The following is a 17,241-nucleotide window of genomic DNA, read 5'->3' on the forward strand; positions in this document are numbered from 1 at the left end:
CAAGTTAACCAAGGTAAGTTATACCACTAAGCAAGAAACACATAGAGGTGTCAAACAGTACCAAAAAGTACTATCACAAAAACGGCTGAGCCTGGAACCCCAGAGCACCCGAACGATATGTCTAGAAACCCACAGTGCCTTCGGCTTTTTCGAGTTCGAAGCAGTCGTTCGAAACCGAGCACAACAAGAATTCACTTTTCAGTGGCAGATCGACCGTGGAAGGATGAGCAGGGGTGCGTTTCTTTGCGCTGTGCTCTCGTTTCTGTGTATATGTGTATATGTGTACAAGCGCTCACACGTTTGTATGCGTGTTCAAATTTCAGCATGCAGAGTCTTTTTCATCGATTAATTGTTGATGAATGATCGATGAATTGTTGATGAATCATCGATGAATTGGTAATGAATTTTTATTGATGACAGCCTATGACATGCCCATGTTAAATTCATCAACAGTTTGTATAGCCTGTCATCGATGAATCATCAACAGCACCCGCTTGACTGTTGATGAATTACTGATGACAGGTACTGCAGGGTTTGTTGTTGTTGTCTATGCAAGTGATTTGCGCGTGTCACTTTTTGTTTTGTTTTGATTTTCTAAGATACTTTGATTTGTTTTAATTATGCTTACATACATATGTCAATATCTATGTATGTATGTACATATGTATGCATATTTGGGCGCGCTTTTGTTTTAGCGCACTTTTTTGTTGTTGCTTAGCAAATGAAAAAAATTAAATTAAATAAATAAATACTTAAATAAAAATGCATTAACAATTCATCGATGATTCATCAACAATTCATCGATCATTCATCAACAATTAATCGATGATTCATCAACAATTCATCAACAAATTCATGAACAATTCATCGATGATTCATCAACAAAATGACTTTTGGGAAATATATTGTCAGGAAAAACAAAAATTAAATTAAAATAAGTGGTAATTATAGTTAGATAACTTAAATAATTTGTTCCCCAATGCAAGCGCTGGCTAAGTATTGCTGTGACGTCATAAGCAAGTGAGCCGCCGCTTCGGCCCACTGGCTGTTGCCGTCCGAAACCTATGAAAAAGACTCTGCGAACAGAAATTTGCACACGCATACAAACGTGTGAGCGCTTGTACACATATACACATATACAAAGAAACGAGAGCACAGCGCAAAGAAACGCACCCCTGCTCATCCTTCCACGGTCGATCTGCCACTGAAAAGTGAATTCTTGTTGTGCTCGGTTTCGAACGACTGCTTCGAACTCGAAAAAGCCGAAGGCTCTCTGGGGTTCTAGACATATCGTTCGGGTGCTCTGGGGTTCCAGGCTCAGCCGTTTTTGTGATAGTACTTTTTGGTACTGTTTGACACCTCTATGTGTTTCTTGCTTAGTGGTTATACCCTGCAAGGATATAAAAATAGGAGTTACTCCACAATATAGTTTCTGCGTATGTCGTACTTTTGCAATACCTGAATTTGTGTTAAAGTTCATTGTCAATGGGTGTTATTAAATTAATAAACTTTAACAAATTTCATGTTGTAAACGGTAGCAGCACTCAGCAAGTTTTATATTATATAATACAAGCTGACTTGGCGAACTTTCTCTCCCCCCAATTAATGTTTTAGGTAACCCCAGAGTGATAAAACGCACATAATTCAAATTTTTTTTAACATACTACTTCCAACGATTACTCTTGCGATTTATTTATTATCATCGCATAAGACTACCAAACTGGCATATGAATCCGTTCTTCTGGTAGCCCAGGGTCTGCCAGGGTACGTCTCAGGAATTTATTTGGTTCAGGCATGGTTGCTGTAAGAGATCCCGACCTGATTTCCCAAGGAGAACACCGTAGATTTATGCCGTAAAGGCTTTCTTACTACACTTTATGGATCGTATTAGTTACAAAAAGAGTGGGTGGAGTTCGAATGCGGATGCTTCGGCTGCTAGCTCGTCGTTTTTGACTCTGGTCGTCAGAGCGTAACAGTGGAAGAAGAATAGCTCCGATGCGATCTCGTTCCCTCTGCCGGCTACGAACACGAACCTTATTGTGGTCGGACCCAAGGGTCATCCCTAAGAGCAGTTACAGTCGGGATCGGAAGTCATCCACGAGAGAATTTCTAGTTGCTTAACTCGGAAGTCAACCCAGAGAGAAGTAATTTTCCGGACTACGGGAGAAGTTGTTGTTGTTGGACTCGAAAGTCAATCAGGGAGACGTGTTGTTGTTGGACTCGAAAGTCAACCAGAGAGACGTTTGACGGTGAGCCGAGCCGTTTACCATGACGCTAAAGTCGTCCAGCGGAGTTAGGAGGGAAACTACCGGAAACTAACTACAATGTATATAGCGAACCAGATCGAATGATCTTGTCCGACGAAAAGTGACATCGCTGCTTACTACTGAAGGCTAACCTTATTTAATTGCTGTCGGCGGCTTAGCGACGTCTAGTGTGCCCACCGCGTGCGCGTGATTTGCCCTCTCTAGTGTGACCATTCTTTCTCTGGTCGATCGTGAATTTGCAAAAATTAGTCGGAAACTATATCAATCAAAGTCTAAGCATCGACAGAAATATTGCCATGGCAGAGACGTCATTGTAAAAAGTGACTCTCATGTTTGTGGTCAATTCAATTTCTTGACTTGATACCACAAACGGGATTTTAGCCAAGCCATAGCCTCATTGACAACCGTAGATTTCAGGATGATGGAAAGTTTTTGACGATCAGTCTACTACTACAGACTACTACTACTACTTCCAAAGTTTTTTTATGCGCCATCGTGTATTCATACCAAATAAGAATTATACATTTCGCATAAATTTTGATGTAGCCGATTTTTTATCATTTTGAAAGGCAGCTAACGCTTTCTGTGATCTTGATCGAATAATAGCCAGAATCAGCGTGATTCAAGTCTAAATTTACAGGTTTTCTTCTAGTCAAATTTTGTTAATTTGGAGGTAACGTTTCTGCAGGGTGAAACTTTGCATATTGGGAACTCTCACCAAACTTACTTTGGTCATTCTTTGATGTAAGGTTAATATTAGATTGTCAAAAAAGTCTTGTATCTTTATTGAATTTTCAATTGTTTATAAAATTGGTAAAAATACTGCGATTTATGTTAAAAATGCGCCGTTTCATTGGATTATTCGTTCCCAACGAGATGCCAACTTCAAAAACTGATGAGGCCCTAAAGAATTTTTAGGAAAGTTTTTCAACATTTTTAGCAACAAAAACATTCTCCTCGCAATTTTAAAAAATTGACATACATTTCATCCATATCAGCCGTTCTAAACTGATGTGAGAATTCCAAAAAATGACACCATTTTTATATTTATAGCTCTTGGTTATCACTATAATTGGTGCTAAGATCGATTTTGGGTCCTTGTTAGTTTTCAAGGTATTCACAATAATGTACTGCATTCGCACGCGACAAAAACAGAAGTCACATTTGCAAAAAACCAGCTCAAGCTCTGATTGCAACGAAGCGTGATGAAAAATATTAATGCAATTAATTTTAATAAATTGAAATTGCAATGAATTATCTTAATAATGTATTTTGTTTGAGTTTAAAATATGAAGAAGTTATTTTTTTTAATTCAATTTTAATTTTAATTCAAATTAAAACTGTACGAATATTGACTCTGCAGGCTCTTTAGAAATCAAAAGTCAAAGCAAAATGCTTTTGTTTAAGAGATTCGCATCAAAACAAAACATGAAAAAACTAAATACTTTAAGGTATACCTGCTGGGCTTATTTCTAAAATCCACAAATGAGATATTTTAAAGCCCGATATCTTAAAACTACCGAAGGAATATCGGCATCAGAAAATTATGTTAGAAAAATATATTTTTTTTAATCTAGGGTGATTTAATCCCTTAAATATTAATAGCAAATATTATTTATTATTGGTTATGGAATGACTTGGACCTGGACCTGGGCAAGTCTTTAATAAGCCTCCCCTCAAATCATACGTGTCATGCCACTCGTGCCCCCTGGCTTCCAGGTTCGCAGGTGAGGTAACACCAGTTGAGTTTGAACGGAGCCTTCCCAGGGCCGGGCTTTGCCGTGGCTTAGGGCCGAAGCCACGGTCGACTTTCTTAAAGCTCCAAAACCCCTCTGGCCCGCCGCGTTCGCCAGGTGGAGGAGGGCCTACCAAAGCCTAGGCAGGGCTTAGTATCTCTCTAATGAAGATGAGCTGTCCGGTGATCAAAACTCCGTTGAGATCCGAGGCGGCCGCTTATTCCAGCGCCCCCAAGTCATACTTAACACAGGTGTGGCTCAGTTGGGCACCACCCCAGATTAACAAAACGACGCCAAAGATAAGCCGCAGACACATCAACAAAGACGCGCTAGGGCGAAAAGAGCCAGCTATATTCTTAGTAAGATAGCTAAGAACGAGGCTGAGGGCAAAGTTCACCCTAGGGATGTAGCCGATAAAGTCAAATTCCTCGCCTTGCCGAAAGGCCCTATCCCCTCCTTTGACTCTTCGGAAATGGTTAGAGGGCAAGTTCAGCGAAATTGTCCACTCAAAGGTCATCAAAAGAAGGATAAAGGTGTGCCTCAGAAAAGACACTCGACAAGGAAATAGAGGAACTCACAAATATATTAAACAACAACTTCAATGAGCCCACCTCTTCACCACTTCAACCTATCTACCTGTGGAATGACTAACTTCCATGTATCAGGTTATCAATTATAAAAAGATCATGAAAAAGTTCAGTAAAAAAAAGTAAAATAAAAAGACAAAAGCGGAAAAAAATGAAATGTGTTAAAGAAAATACGGAAATGCGAAAACTATGCATAATTACAAGTTAATGTCAGTACAGAGAAACTGAATGACATTATTGGGTTATGTTGGATTAAAGAAATTAATTGGTATTGCGAAAGGAAGAGAAAAATTTAGCAGACGAGGACGTGTAATATTTCTGGTAGGCCGTGTCGAAGATAGTAATTTGTCCAGTGCAATATGTGTAATTTGTCCACAATTGAAATATTGGTATTAAAGAAAGGGCAGATTGCTTGTAGGAGACGGTCAGAACTTACTGTGCTTAAAGAGGTCAAATAATGGAGACAACCTCAAAAAACATATGTATATGGGCAATTCTCTGGTGTCGAATGCGACATTCGTACGCATTCAAACTAAAAAAACACATGTGCCAAGACTTAAGTTTAGTTTTATAAAAATTGAATCGTATAGGTCTTGGTTAGCACTATAATTGGTGCTAAGATCGATTTTGAACCCTTGTACTGCGTTCGCACGCGACAAAAAACCAGTTTAAGCTCTGATTTCAGCGAAACGTGATGAAAACTTGTAGTACAATAAATTTTAATGAATTACTTAATGAATTCTCTTAATAATGTATTTTGTTTGATTTTAACTTAATAGTAGTTATTTAGCGACACTTTGGAAAGCGATAATTTAAATTAAAACTGTACGACTATTGGTAATCGCATATGTCCTTTTGAATTTCATATTGACTCTTTGGGTTTTTTTCGTCATATTAGAAGCCAAAAGTCAAAGAAAAATGCTTCGGTTTAAGAGATTGGCATCAAAATAAAACATGCCATTTTTTTTTGCCTTTTTTCTTTTTATAAAAACAACATTATTTGCGTTTGCGCGTGTTTGACATCGATTTTTTTTAAACTTATTTTAGAAAATGAAAAATTCTCTTAGTCTTAATCATCCTGACCAATTTTTTATGTAATCATGTTAAAAATACTCGTTTTTAAGCAATTTTAAGTTTTTGGCCGCGGTTGACCTTTCTGGAGAATTGCCCATATGTTGAATAACAACAAACGAACTACTGTCAACTTTAATTACAATCTATATATATATAAATGCTCTGTTCGTGTCTACTTCCTTTATAGACTTGAAAAGTTCTGAACCGTTTAAGCCAAATTTTGACACAACATGCGTTGAGGTTCCAGCTCGGTTATTGTCTACTTTTGATGTTGATAGCTTATCTGCATTTGCGAATGTATCAGTTTTTTTCGTGTTTCCCCGTGCCCCTACTGCTTCACCCTCTACAGGCAGCCAGCTGAATCGAAGCATTTCCTGTCAAACATCCCAAAAATATTGAAAGAAGAAATAGGAAATTAAAATTTTATTTTTTTGTTCAGTTTCAGTAAGAAACGAAGTCATGCCACACAAGAAGTCGAGTTTGGGTCGTCGTACTCGCGATACAGAAGCAAAAAGACGTAAGATTTCGAATATGACTGACGAAGAGCGGGCCTCCATCCGAGAGACTGAGCGGCTAAGAGCAATGCAGATGCGTAACGCGGAATCAGCAGAAACACGAGCAGATAGGCTTAAGAGAAAACGATTGAGAGTTAGGCAGTCGCGTTCTGCAGCAATCGATTTGATTCACTCTCAAAATAATGAACACGACAGGGCAAGGGTAGCTGAAGCGCGTTTAAAGATTGCAGAAGATCAAAACCTGCAATGCAATCGTCTTGCATTCCGATATAATAAAACTGTTGATTATAGCTCGAATCGCAATGTCGTTATTGGCCGGATGCATCACATACTGTCAGGCTCTCAAATTCAAAAACGAACCAAAAGGATTGTGTTGCGCTTTCGGGAAAGTGAAATTGCCTCAACTTGAAGCACCACCAGAGCCTCTGCACTCTCTATTCGCTGGATCTACTGCTGAATCGAAGCATTTCCTGTCAAACATTAGGAAAAGTACAACTCTTGCTTCCAAACGACGTCATTTGGTGCGGAAATTATAAATGCGCAATTCATGCCAACTTTTAAAATCAAAGGACAAATCTATCACAAAGCAGGTTCCCTGCTTCCGTTCCCAGACAGCAAACACAAATTTCTTCAAATGTACTTCATTGGTGATGATGGAGATGAAGTAGATGCACATTATGGAATCAATGCCAATGTGCTGAAGAGGCACATTATTTCGCAGCTACAGAAGCTTTTTTTACGAAAGGAACAATTTGCGTTTGTTCAAAACAGCAATCGATATGATGCCTTCGGATACCCATAAAATTGTCATTCATGCAGACAAAACGCCTGCTAGAGAACATATCAGGAGATATAATGCTCCGACTATAGAAGAAGTGGCAATTGTCATAGTCGGGGATCAGTTCCAACCTCGAGATATTATTCTCCATCGACGAAACGATCGATTGGTAAACGTCGCAGAAACTCACCGTTGTTACGATGCTTTGCAGTATCCACTCATCTTCTGGGATGGTGCCGATGGATACCATTTCAATGGTGTAGAAACGAATAAAAAGTGCAGCGCGATGAACTTTTACTCATACCGATTAATGGTTCGGAGGACCGATGACAATCATATATTAAAATGTCGTCAGTTGTTTCTTCAGTACATTGTCGATATGTATGCAAAAATTGAAACAGAACGTTTGCTGTTCCTCCGATTGAATCAGACGAAACTTCGGTCCGAGGAATATATCCATTTGCGGGATGCTGTGATGAATGACCGTAATACAACCAATGCTGGAAAGCTCACGATTTTGCCATCCTCATACATAGGTAGTCAACGCCACATGCAGGAATATGCTCAAGATGCTATGGCATATGTTCGTTGCTACGGCCGTCTAGACTTATTTATCACCTTCACATGCAATCCAGCTTGGGACGAGATAGTGCAGCTGTTATTTCCTGGACAATCGTCTAGGGATAAGCATGACATCACATCCCGTGTTTTCAGACAAAAGCTCGATGACTCAGCCGACATATTCTCACGACAGCTACTAGACATTAGGAACGGAATGAGACGTCGAGAAAAATAGTATTGCCCGAGAATTTCTGTAATTTAGTTACATCGAAGGAAGGACTTATCCAAAAAGTGTTCCTCGATATCCGAATAAATTATAGGAATCACGATTGGCTCAGTGGACGAGCGATTCTTGCTGCCAAGAACAAAGATGTATACCAGTTCAATCATGTAATCCAGTCCAGCATAGAAACTGACGAAATTACATATAAGTCGATAGACCCCGTTGTGGAGGCAGAGGAAGCAGTTAATAAACCTACGGAATTTCTAAACTCACTTGATCTGCCTGGAATGCCACCCCACATATTGAAATTAAAAATAGGTGTGCCGATAATCATGCTCCGAAATATAAATCAGCCGAAACTCTGCAACGGTACGTTAGATATTAATGTGCACAAATCATTATAATTTGCACATATCACTCTAAAAGGATCATGCAGTTCGAAGGAGGTTCTACAGTGGCGCAACACTAATGGGATATAGGATCTAGTAGTTCTACATGGTACGTGGAAATTGAGCTGACTCAACAAGTCAGCACTTTCCACATCACCATGGATAAGGTTAAAAATAAAGGTCATTCCTAGCATCGTTCTACGATTGGCTAAGGACGGTAAGTTTATTAATAGGAGTCTATTTGAGTAGGAATGTAATCTTTGGTTTGCATCCCAAAAGTTAAAAGTTCTTTTGAACCGACTCGATGCGTTTGCTATGGACGCCGTAGTGAGGGCTCCAAACGCAGCATCCATATTCTAAGAGGACGAACTAAAGAAGTATATAAGGATTTAGTAACATAGGGGTCATTGATTTCCTTCGACCACCGTTTTATAAATCCAAGCACACCCCTGGCTCTATTCACCATAGACGAAATATGATCAATAAAGTCAAGTTTTGGGTCCAAACGGACGCCCAAATCATCAACAGAATTAATTCTTTCCAAAGAGCAGCAGTTCAGCGTGTAAGTAGAAAGCTTAGAAACGACACGAGAGAATATCATTAGCTTGCATTTCGAGCCGTTTAGGTTTAATAAGTGCACACGGCACCAAGTTTGAAAAATATTGAGATCTGTTTGTAAATCTGACGGGAGGGCGACGTCCTTGTATTGCACGCAACGCTTGACGTCATCAGCGTACATAAGCACTCTGAAGTTAGTCAAGACTTTGGGCAGGTCATTTATAAGTAATGTAAACAATAAGGGTCCCAAATGACTTACTTGCGGGACGCCAGATGTAACCCTTAGAACATTAGATAAATTATTCTTAAAGAGGACTTCTTGCGTCCTGCCATTTAGATTACAAAAGATCCAATTAAGAAGATGATTATTTGGAACCCCCACTAAATCGATTAATCGGTTAACAGAGTCAAATGCTTTACTGAAGTCAGTATAGATTACATCTGTCTGAAAATTATTATGGAAGCCCTTTATAATATAGGAATAGAGTAGACTTCTGCATGAATGCATCCAATACGGCAAATGAATCACTTAGTCTTAAGTGTTCTCACTCATTTCATAGTTGTACAGATGTGATGAGTGCATCAAAATTGGTGTACAGTAGTCAAGGCACTGTACAGTGTTTTGGTGTGCAGTTGACTTACTGTACAGTGAATGAAACTTCATAACTGGTACATACACACATAAAGAGTTCCCGTATTTATGTATGTCATAGAAAGAATACGATTAAAAAATTGTTTTGTATTTTCTTTTCAAATGTATTTATTATAAAATAAAAAAATAAAAAATTTGTATTACTTGACTTAAAAATAGATATAAAAATTATTTTATGTTATTAAAGAATTTATATTTAAATTATTAATATTGAAATGGATAAATATTATTTTAATTACCAAGTCTTCAGTGGTGGCACTTTTGGTCGTTTTTCGCAAATTAAATTTTTGGCAACAAAAAATGCCCTTTCCGATGCTGCACTGCTCGCGGGAGCTGCTAGTATCTTGCAGCTAATTTGATAAACTAAAGGAAAACTGTCTTTATTAATTGACCACCACTGCAGAACATCAAAATCTTTACTGTACGCTTTATTTATATTTTTATGTTTGAAGTTCATCCTGAATATATTGCAAAATATTAGTGCTCTGAACAGGTTCCGAATAATCTGCAAATATATTATCTATGTCTTGTGCAGGTTTAATTAATTTTTCTATATCATTTTGGCTATTTTTATGAATACTATTCATCATTTCTTCTACGTCTTTAAAAGTTTGTTCCTTTTCTAATTCTGAGAATTTAGGTAATTTATTAGTGGGTGGAAACAAAAACAGGGCAATATTGTGATTTTTTTTTTAATTTAATTTAATAGTCATACTATTGAATCTAAGTACTCTAAAAGCGAAAGTTTGCATTTTTTAACTTTTTCAATGTCATTTTCATTTGGTGAGGCTATTTTTTTTAAGTTATTAATATGTGGAACAGTCAAGTGCACGAGCGTCGTTTTCTTTGCAATCCATGTTTATGCACTTATTAAAAAATACTGCACTCATCTGCACAGCTGTACACAGTCAACTAACTAGCTGTACAGCTGTTTAAAAAGAGACAAATATAGTACTCACTCACGAAGAGTACAACCATATACTGTTCTCACTCGGAGTGAGTACACTGAAAATGTTGTGCTATCTTCTTCTGGCCTATAGAGAATACTGTACAGTAAGAAATGAGTGCAGTATTTTTAAGAACACTACATGTTCAGAACTGTTGTGCTGCAAATGAGTACATTCATGCAGAAGTCTAGAATAGAGGTCCAAAAGATTTCTTGTTGTTGATCTTCGCTTCTAGCACTATTATTTCACGACTTTCGGCAACACTAAGAATATTAACACACGCAACAATGTGGAGTCTAAATAATCCCCACTAGTGTTCATACAGTAGCTGGAATCTTATTTTTTGTAACAAGTTGAAATCAGAACTGCTGCTAACTAGCAAAGGACCTTTAAAATTTTAAAATAGCGTTTGTTACCATTAAAACAAGAAAAAATTTATATAAAATCTAAATAAAGAAAAAGACAAAGAAAAAATTCCTTTAGGAGATTGGCATCCAAACAAAAAATGCTTTTTACTAATTTTTTATACCCTTGCAGGGTATTATAATTTCAGTCAGAAGTTTGCAACGCAGTGAAGGAGGCACCTCCGACCATATAAAGTATATATATTCTTGATCAGGATCAACAGCCGAGTCGATCTAGCCATGTCCGTCTGTCCGTCTGTCCTTCTGTTTGTCTGTCCGTTTCTACGCAAACTAGTCTCTCAGTTTTGAAGCTATCTGAATGCAACTTTGTAGTTAGCCTTCTATATACTCTCACTCGTATATATGTCGGAACGGGGCGGATCGGACGACTATATCATATAGCTGCCATAGGAATGATCGGAACATTTGTACAAAAAAAATTATAACATTTTCAGTTTTGAATAGAATTATAAATCAAATTTAAAATATAGCCATTTTATTATACTTTACAATTTTGTGTAAAATTTTACGAAAATCGGACTACTATATCATATAGCTGCCATAGGAATGATCGAGAAATTAATACAATTAAAAATTATAACTTTTTCAGTTTTCAACAGATTTTCATCAAATTTGAGGTATAGCCATTTTATTAGTCTTAAATTTGGTGTCAAATTTCATGAAAATCGGACAACTATATCATATGGGTGCCAAACAAACGATCGTTTGATGTAGAGGAAAAATGCAAATCTGTGAATGTAAGGCTGCAAATATAATATGTATAGGTGAATGAAATGAAAGCAGGTATTACTTCATTGTTTTTAACACAAATATATATAATTTATATTTTATGGATTCCTAGACATCGAAGTTTTATCTGTATGGGTATATAAACTTCGGCGTGCCGAAGTTAGCTTCCTTTCTTGTTTTAAATAAAAATAACATAAATTACGTTTACGCGTGTTTGACATAGATTATTTTGATATTTATTTTAGAAAATGAAAAATTCTCCTAGTCTTGATCAATTTGACCAATTTTTTATGTAACCATGTTAAAAATACTAGTTTTTAAGCAATTTTAAGTTTTTGGCGTACCTTTCTGAAGAATTGCTCATATGTATGTTGTCTTTCTCTCTAGTAGTTTTACTTTAATCTTTAAATTTAAAAAAATGTTTGTCTAAAATACGTTTAATTCGGCATTTCTGATTGAAAGTTGAAATTTTTTTATGAAATGCAGTATCACTCATCCAGTAATTCATCAACAGTCAAGGCGGTGTTTTTGATGAATCATCGATGAATGTCAATACAAATTACTGATAAATTTAACTTGGCCATGTCCTAGAATGGCATCAACAATTCAGCAATAATTATTCAATTTTTCATCAACAATTAATAAACGATTAACGATTCATTAACATGTCTTTAACAATTAATCAACGTTAACGATATCAACGATTATGAAAAATATAATTCGCTCCTAATTGTATAATTTAGTTCGATATTTTTAATGTTAGCTTTTAGTTTTTCTTAATATAAAACACTTCACTCAACTTTTCCACGGTTACCTCTATAATTCCACTGTTTCCCATATATGTAGCACCACTGTTTTTAATATAATTTCACTTACAGTATGTCCAGAAACTGTTTACACACTGAAAATTTAAAATATTTTTTGTCTTTGCATGGAAAAATTACACATTTTTTTAAATTTTTTTGATTTTTTTTTAAATGCACAACTAATAAATAGGTTATTTTTAATGAGTATGTACAAAAAAAAAAAACAAAACAACCAAAGGAACAGTGTCAAAGCAACAACAAATGAGTTTACGCATTTTTGGCACTGTCAAGAAACTCTACACACTTTAGTTTTCCATTCTGTTTTGATCCTTCTTGAGAAAAAAACGGTACTTTATTGTTACCTACCCTTTTGCTCGCATCAACATGGATGCATTCTTTTCATTTTATTGTAAAATCTTGCAAAGGACACAACAAAAAGCGACAAAATCAATTTTTAAAAATGCCTGGAGCTAGATTGACCTTTGACGTGGTCCAGTTGGTTTATTTTAACCACCAACTTGGAAAATCTGCAGCTGAGTTGGCCGACATGTTTCGGGTATCCCGGAAAACTAGTTACAATGTTTTAAATCGGGCTAAAATTGAAGGAAGGCTGGAAGAAACGTCTGGAGGAGGCAGGAAGTTTAAGATAGACAAACGGGCAGAACGCCTCATCATGCGTATGATGCGTCATAGTCCCCAAATCTCGACCAGAACCCTTGCCAAGGAGTTGGAGGAAGAAATTGATTCTACGGAACAAATACTCATCAAGAGTTGCGCGAAAGAAACCGCTACCGCTGACGTCATCTTTTGCGACGAAACTAAAATTATGCTGTATTACAACGATGGTCCTTCCAGAGTATGGCGCAAGCCGTTAACCGCGTTAAACCAGCGCAACATTGTGCCTTCCGTAAAATATGGCAAATTATCGGTTATGGTTTGGGGGTGTATAAGCAGCGAGGGAGACGGGGAGCTCGCATTCATAAAAAGCACTATGAATGCTGAGCAGTATCTCTCCATACTCCAATCAAATTTGAAGCAGAGTGCTAGGAAATTTGGCTTAATGGCCAAAGAAAAGCCGAAATTGAAATTTTACGAAGATAATCCCCCTAAACTTAACACAAAGTACTAAAATTAATATAATTATTGTTTAACTTGTTAAATATATCCTTTTAGCTGTAAGTTTTGTATATTGTGTAAAGAGTTTATTGACAGTGTCAAAAATGTGAAAAGTTATTTTTTGTTAAATCTTGAATTGTTTTGTTTATGTTTTTAAATATTTTCATTAAGAATTTTCCAACAAATAGATATCCATTGAAAAAAAAAAAATTAAAGAATCCTACTAAAAGTGTTATATTTGCATGCAAAGTCAAAAAATATTATTAATTTTCAGTGTGTAAACAGTTTCTTGACATACTAACGTACTGTATTTCCATAAATTTCACCTTATTTCATACATTTACTGCATTTACTGCTGTACCAAAAATTCTCACGCGATTTTTACAATTTAACCTTTCACGTTTTGCCAGATAAAAAAAATATGTATGTACATACATACATATGTACATATATTATTCCTTCAAATTTTAAAACGCAAATAATAAACACCCACCCGCTTTTATTATTGAAATAGCGAGAGTGCAAGAGAATCAACATGCCGATTTTTACTGTTGACAGGCCTATGTGTTTCGTCCTTTTTTCATCAACCAACAGCAAAATACATAGAGCGCGAGGGTTGGATTTGGCACGATTGCCGTGATGCAAGTACAAACATATATACATATTTATATATGTAAATATGTATGTATGTATGTATTTTAAAAAATTCTTTTATTTGTTAATAAATTTTCAGTTTAAACCCAAAACTGTGAGGGATTTTTCGTTTTACAAAGAATTACTTGACAAACTGTATGTATGTATGTATTTATGTAGATACGCATCACACACAAAACGGGAAATAACATTACTAAAAAATACAATTTTCTAGACTTACTAAACTTACATAGTGTAATAAATATAAGATCTCCAAGCTCCCGCAGCTCTAAGTAAGGTGATTCTAATATTTTGGTTAGCCAATGTCGTACATTTGTTTCACGTAATTGAATGTTGTTTTTCTTAAGATAACAGATAAGAAGCCGATATCCAAGAGCACGACTTTTACGTTGTTGAAGCTTTGAAGTTATTAGCTGTTCCATGTTAACTTCTTTTCGTAGAAATAAAATATAAATAATTTAGTTATTTAACAACGGCATATGTACATATGAATATACATACATTCTAGGTAAACACTTAAAACCTCATGTATTGTGGAGAATTTCCATGTGGTTTATTTTACTCTTCGATATAAAATTATGCGACGTTTCTAATAAGACTGCATATAGGAATTCTGCATTTTGGGAACAATTGCCAGTGTAAGAGGTGTTGGTGTAATATTATAATAATTAATTGAATTCGATAAAAATAAATGTTTGGACATAAATACAATAAAGTAGGCCCATTTTTTATATAAATATGTTAAATAAGGGATTTCTGTAATAACGCCGTCGCCTCTCAACAACACATTTTTTTTTTGGATTTTAAATGCCTCTTGTGATTTAAAACTCATACCTCATGGTCCTTGTCAATACGGGAAAAATATTCATTTGCTGGTACCAGGTTTACTTGTTTACTGTATTTTTTAAACAACCATATTGTGCATTTTAAAAAATATTATTTAAATTTGTTGAACCATTGATGTTTCATGTTTTAAAATATTGTAATAATATTTTGAAAATATCTACACAAACGTTTTCTTTCGAAACCGCACTTCAAGGCAACAGCTTTTGTGATCAGATAGTGGATGTGCTCAGTGGGAATATGTGTTTCACATTTGCAAAATTCTCAACTGCTTCACCATGACGGTTTGGTAAGATAGTAAATATTAAAGGAAATATGATTTAAATTAACGAATTAATCTTTACAACAAAAAAATTATAGAACTAGTGATTTTTTTGCATCCCTGTTTATATTATTTCCCTTATACCCACTCTGCAGTACCAAATTTCATCAATAGGCCACTGTCATCAACAGCCATCAACGCGCCGACTACTACTTCTATCGAGTCGACGCTCCGCCGACTGCGACTTCTACCGAGTCGACGCTCTGCCCACGATACAGTTACGAATGTGGTCTAGTCGGCAGAATCATGGCTCGGCCGTTGATGAATTGTTAAAGAGTGTTGATGAATTTTAATAAATTGTTGTTGCATTGTAAATGAATTGTTGATGAATTTGTTGATGAATCATCGATGAATTTTTAATGAATTGTTGATGAATTTGTTGATTAATTATTGATTAATTTGTTTATGAATCATTGATAAATTTTTGATGAATTGTTATTCATTACAGCCTAGGTCATGCCTATGTTAAATTCATCAGTAATTTATATGGACATTAAACAATGAATTATCAACACCGCCTCGACTATTTAAGAATCGCTGATTAATTACTGATGAATGGTACTTCAGGGCAGAGAGAGAATAATTAGTGAACAAATTAAAATAGACATCCAAAAATACTTTCTCAATGTTCCACTTTCGACGTTCATAAACCGCCTCTTATGCAATTGAATCAAAAATGGAATGCCCTATATATTTTTCAGCTGTCTACATTTGACGCTAACCCACCGATACTGCCTTGACGCTTTAATACCCTCAAATCGACTAGTGCATTATTTGTATCTTTAAATCTTTCAATTGCTCAACTTGCAGTCATGAGCATTGCTCATAAAATTGTTTCTTTAAAGACATCGATCGGTTTTATTAACCGTAGGATCGTTGGAAATAAAATACTTACAAGAAACAGCCATGTGTAGGTAATGTCAAAAAAATTTAAATTTTTGCTTACATAATTTTTGTAGAGTTTCTTATCGTAACGCCCCACCACCACATTCAAAAGCAACAAGGATTGGAGCTGTAGCTGTTGGCGCAACAATGTGGTGGTGGGTTCTTTGGCACTTGTGGCACGAACCCGACCATATAACGGTATAAACTCATATTTCAAAAAAGAACTTATTAAATGTTCCTCTTTTTTTGTACAGGGAGAGTTTGACTATCCAAATCCAAAAGTATGGAGCAATTCAGAGTTGGGTATACCAAAGGATGATTTATAAAGTTAGCTTTCTTAAAGGAGGTTAGCCAATGTTGATTTAAAATATTCAATAAATTAAGCTATTTGGCCTCATAAATTCTTATATCAATCTTCCAGTGTTTTATCTTTAAGCCATTATCCCATAGAGATCCACATCGGAGAACTGCAGAAAGCCAACTCCAAGTACACCGCCCAAACAGTGGTCCTCAGGCACCCGAATGTTTTCGGGTACCGGTACTTACAACACCTGAATTTTTCATGACCGGGTTGTTTTTTGTTACTGTCAAAAGGGTGCGAGCATAGCTTGCTAATAACTGTTAACCATATTTTTCATTACCTTTGCTCTCGAGCAAAATAGACCGATTGACTGAAAAAAGTAAAAAGTCTGCAAAGGGTTTTTTCAGTGACACTACCCTGCAGTACCGCGTGTCATCAATAGGCCACTGTCAACAACATGTCATCAAAGCGCCGACTGCGACTTCTTCCGAGGCGACGCTCTGCCGACTGCGATTTCTACCGAGTCGACCTTCTGCCGACTGCGAATTCTACTACGACGCTCTGCCCACGATACAGTTACGGCAGTAGTCTAGACGGCAGTCGTCGGTAGTACCATGGCCCGGCCGTTGAGAAATTTGTTGATTGTTTGTAGGGGGGCGATCCTGCCGCTAAAGATCCTGGAAAATGTAGCCCAAGTGAAAATTCCCACGTCGCAAGCGAAGGTGAAGAGTAAGGCGGGGGCGTCGTGGGCAATTCAAAAATCGTCAGCTTTATTGCGCTGCATACATGGTACTAAATAGCTTAAATGTAAGGGCTGCGCTCCCGACCGATAAGCTACGCTTAACAGTGCGAGAGCGGGCCCGAGAAGTGGAG

The 17,241-nt window shown here is 36.5% G+C and overlaps 2 protein-coding genes across 10 annotated transcripts in view; one reads left to right on the plus strand and one right to left on the minus strand.

Annotated features, from left to right (window-relative positions):
- Positions 1-15,058, minus strand: part of LOC110179906 (proline-, glutamic acid- and leucine-rich protein 1) — a 50,942-nt gene extending 35,884 nt beyond the window's left edge. Inside the window, exons 1-2 of one of the 7 annotated variants that reach the window (XM_086837578.1) lie at positions 14,519-14,847; positions 14,247-14,447 (exon numbers count right to left, since the gene is read on the minus strand). In XM_086837578.1, coding sequence (XP_086693704.1) covers positions 14,247-14,439 — 193 coding nt within the window. In that variant the 5' untranslated portion in view covers positions 14,440-14,447; positions 14,519-14,847. The other 6 variants (XM_086837579.1, XM_086837584.1, XM_086837585.1 and 3 more) reach the window with 6 other exon arrangements.
- An 887-nt stretch (positions 15,059-15,945) lies between these two features.
- Positions 15,946-16,754, plus strand: LOC110179905 (NADH dehydrogenase [ubiquinone] 1 beta subcomplex subunit 2, mitochondrial-like). 3 transcript variants are annotated; one of them, XM_086837586.1, is made up of 4 exons: positions 15,946-16,092; positions 16,142-16,265; positions 16,322-16,413; positions 16,489-16,754. In XM_086837586.1, exons 1-3 carry the CDS (start codon positions 15,995-15,997, stop codon positions 16,391-16,393), a joined length of 294 nt encoding a protein of 97 aa, XP_086693712.1. In that variant the 5' UTR covers positions 15,946-15,994; the 3' UTR covers positions 16,394-16,413; positions 16,489-16,754. The 3 variants fall into 3 exon arrangements, with proteins under 3 accessions (XP_086693712.1, XP_086693713.1, XP_020803161.1); XM_086837587.1 differs by lacking the exon at positions 16,489-16,754 and having other exon boundaries at positions 15,946-16,096; positions 16,322-16,480; XM_020947502.2 differs by lacking the exon at positions 16,489-16,754 and having other exon boundaries at positions 16,322-16,480.
- Positions 16,755-17,241: the final 487 nt, after the last annotated feature.

Source organism: Drosophila serrata, unplaced genomic scaffold (genome assembly GCF_035046125.1).
Source record: "Drosophila serrata isolate PLE 108 unplaced genomic scaffold, ASM3504612v1 contig_324, whole genome shotgun sequence".
Classification (NCBI taxonomy): Eukaryota; Metazoa; Arthropoda; class Insecta; order Diptera; family Drosophilidae; genus Drosophila; species Drosophila serrata.

Coding starts and splice junctions, on each gene's coding strand:
- LOC110179905 (XM_086837586.1), top strand. CDS start 15,995: ATGAGCATTGCTCATAAAATTGTTTCTTTAAAGACATCGATCGGTTTT. Junction 16,093..16,141: donor CTTACAAGAAACAGCCATGT/GTAGGTAATGTC, acceptor TAATTTTTGTAG/AGTTTCTTATCGTAACGCCC. Junction 16,266..16,321: donor ACGAACCCGACCATATAACG/GTATAAACTCAT, acceptor TTTTTTGTACAG/GGAGAGTTTGACTATCCAAA.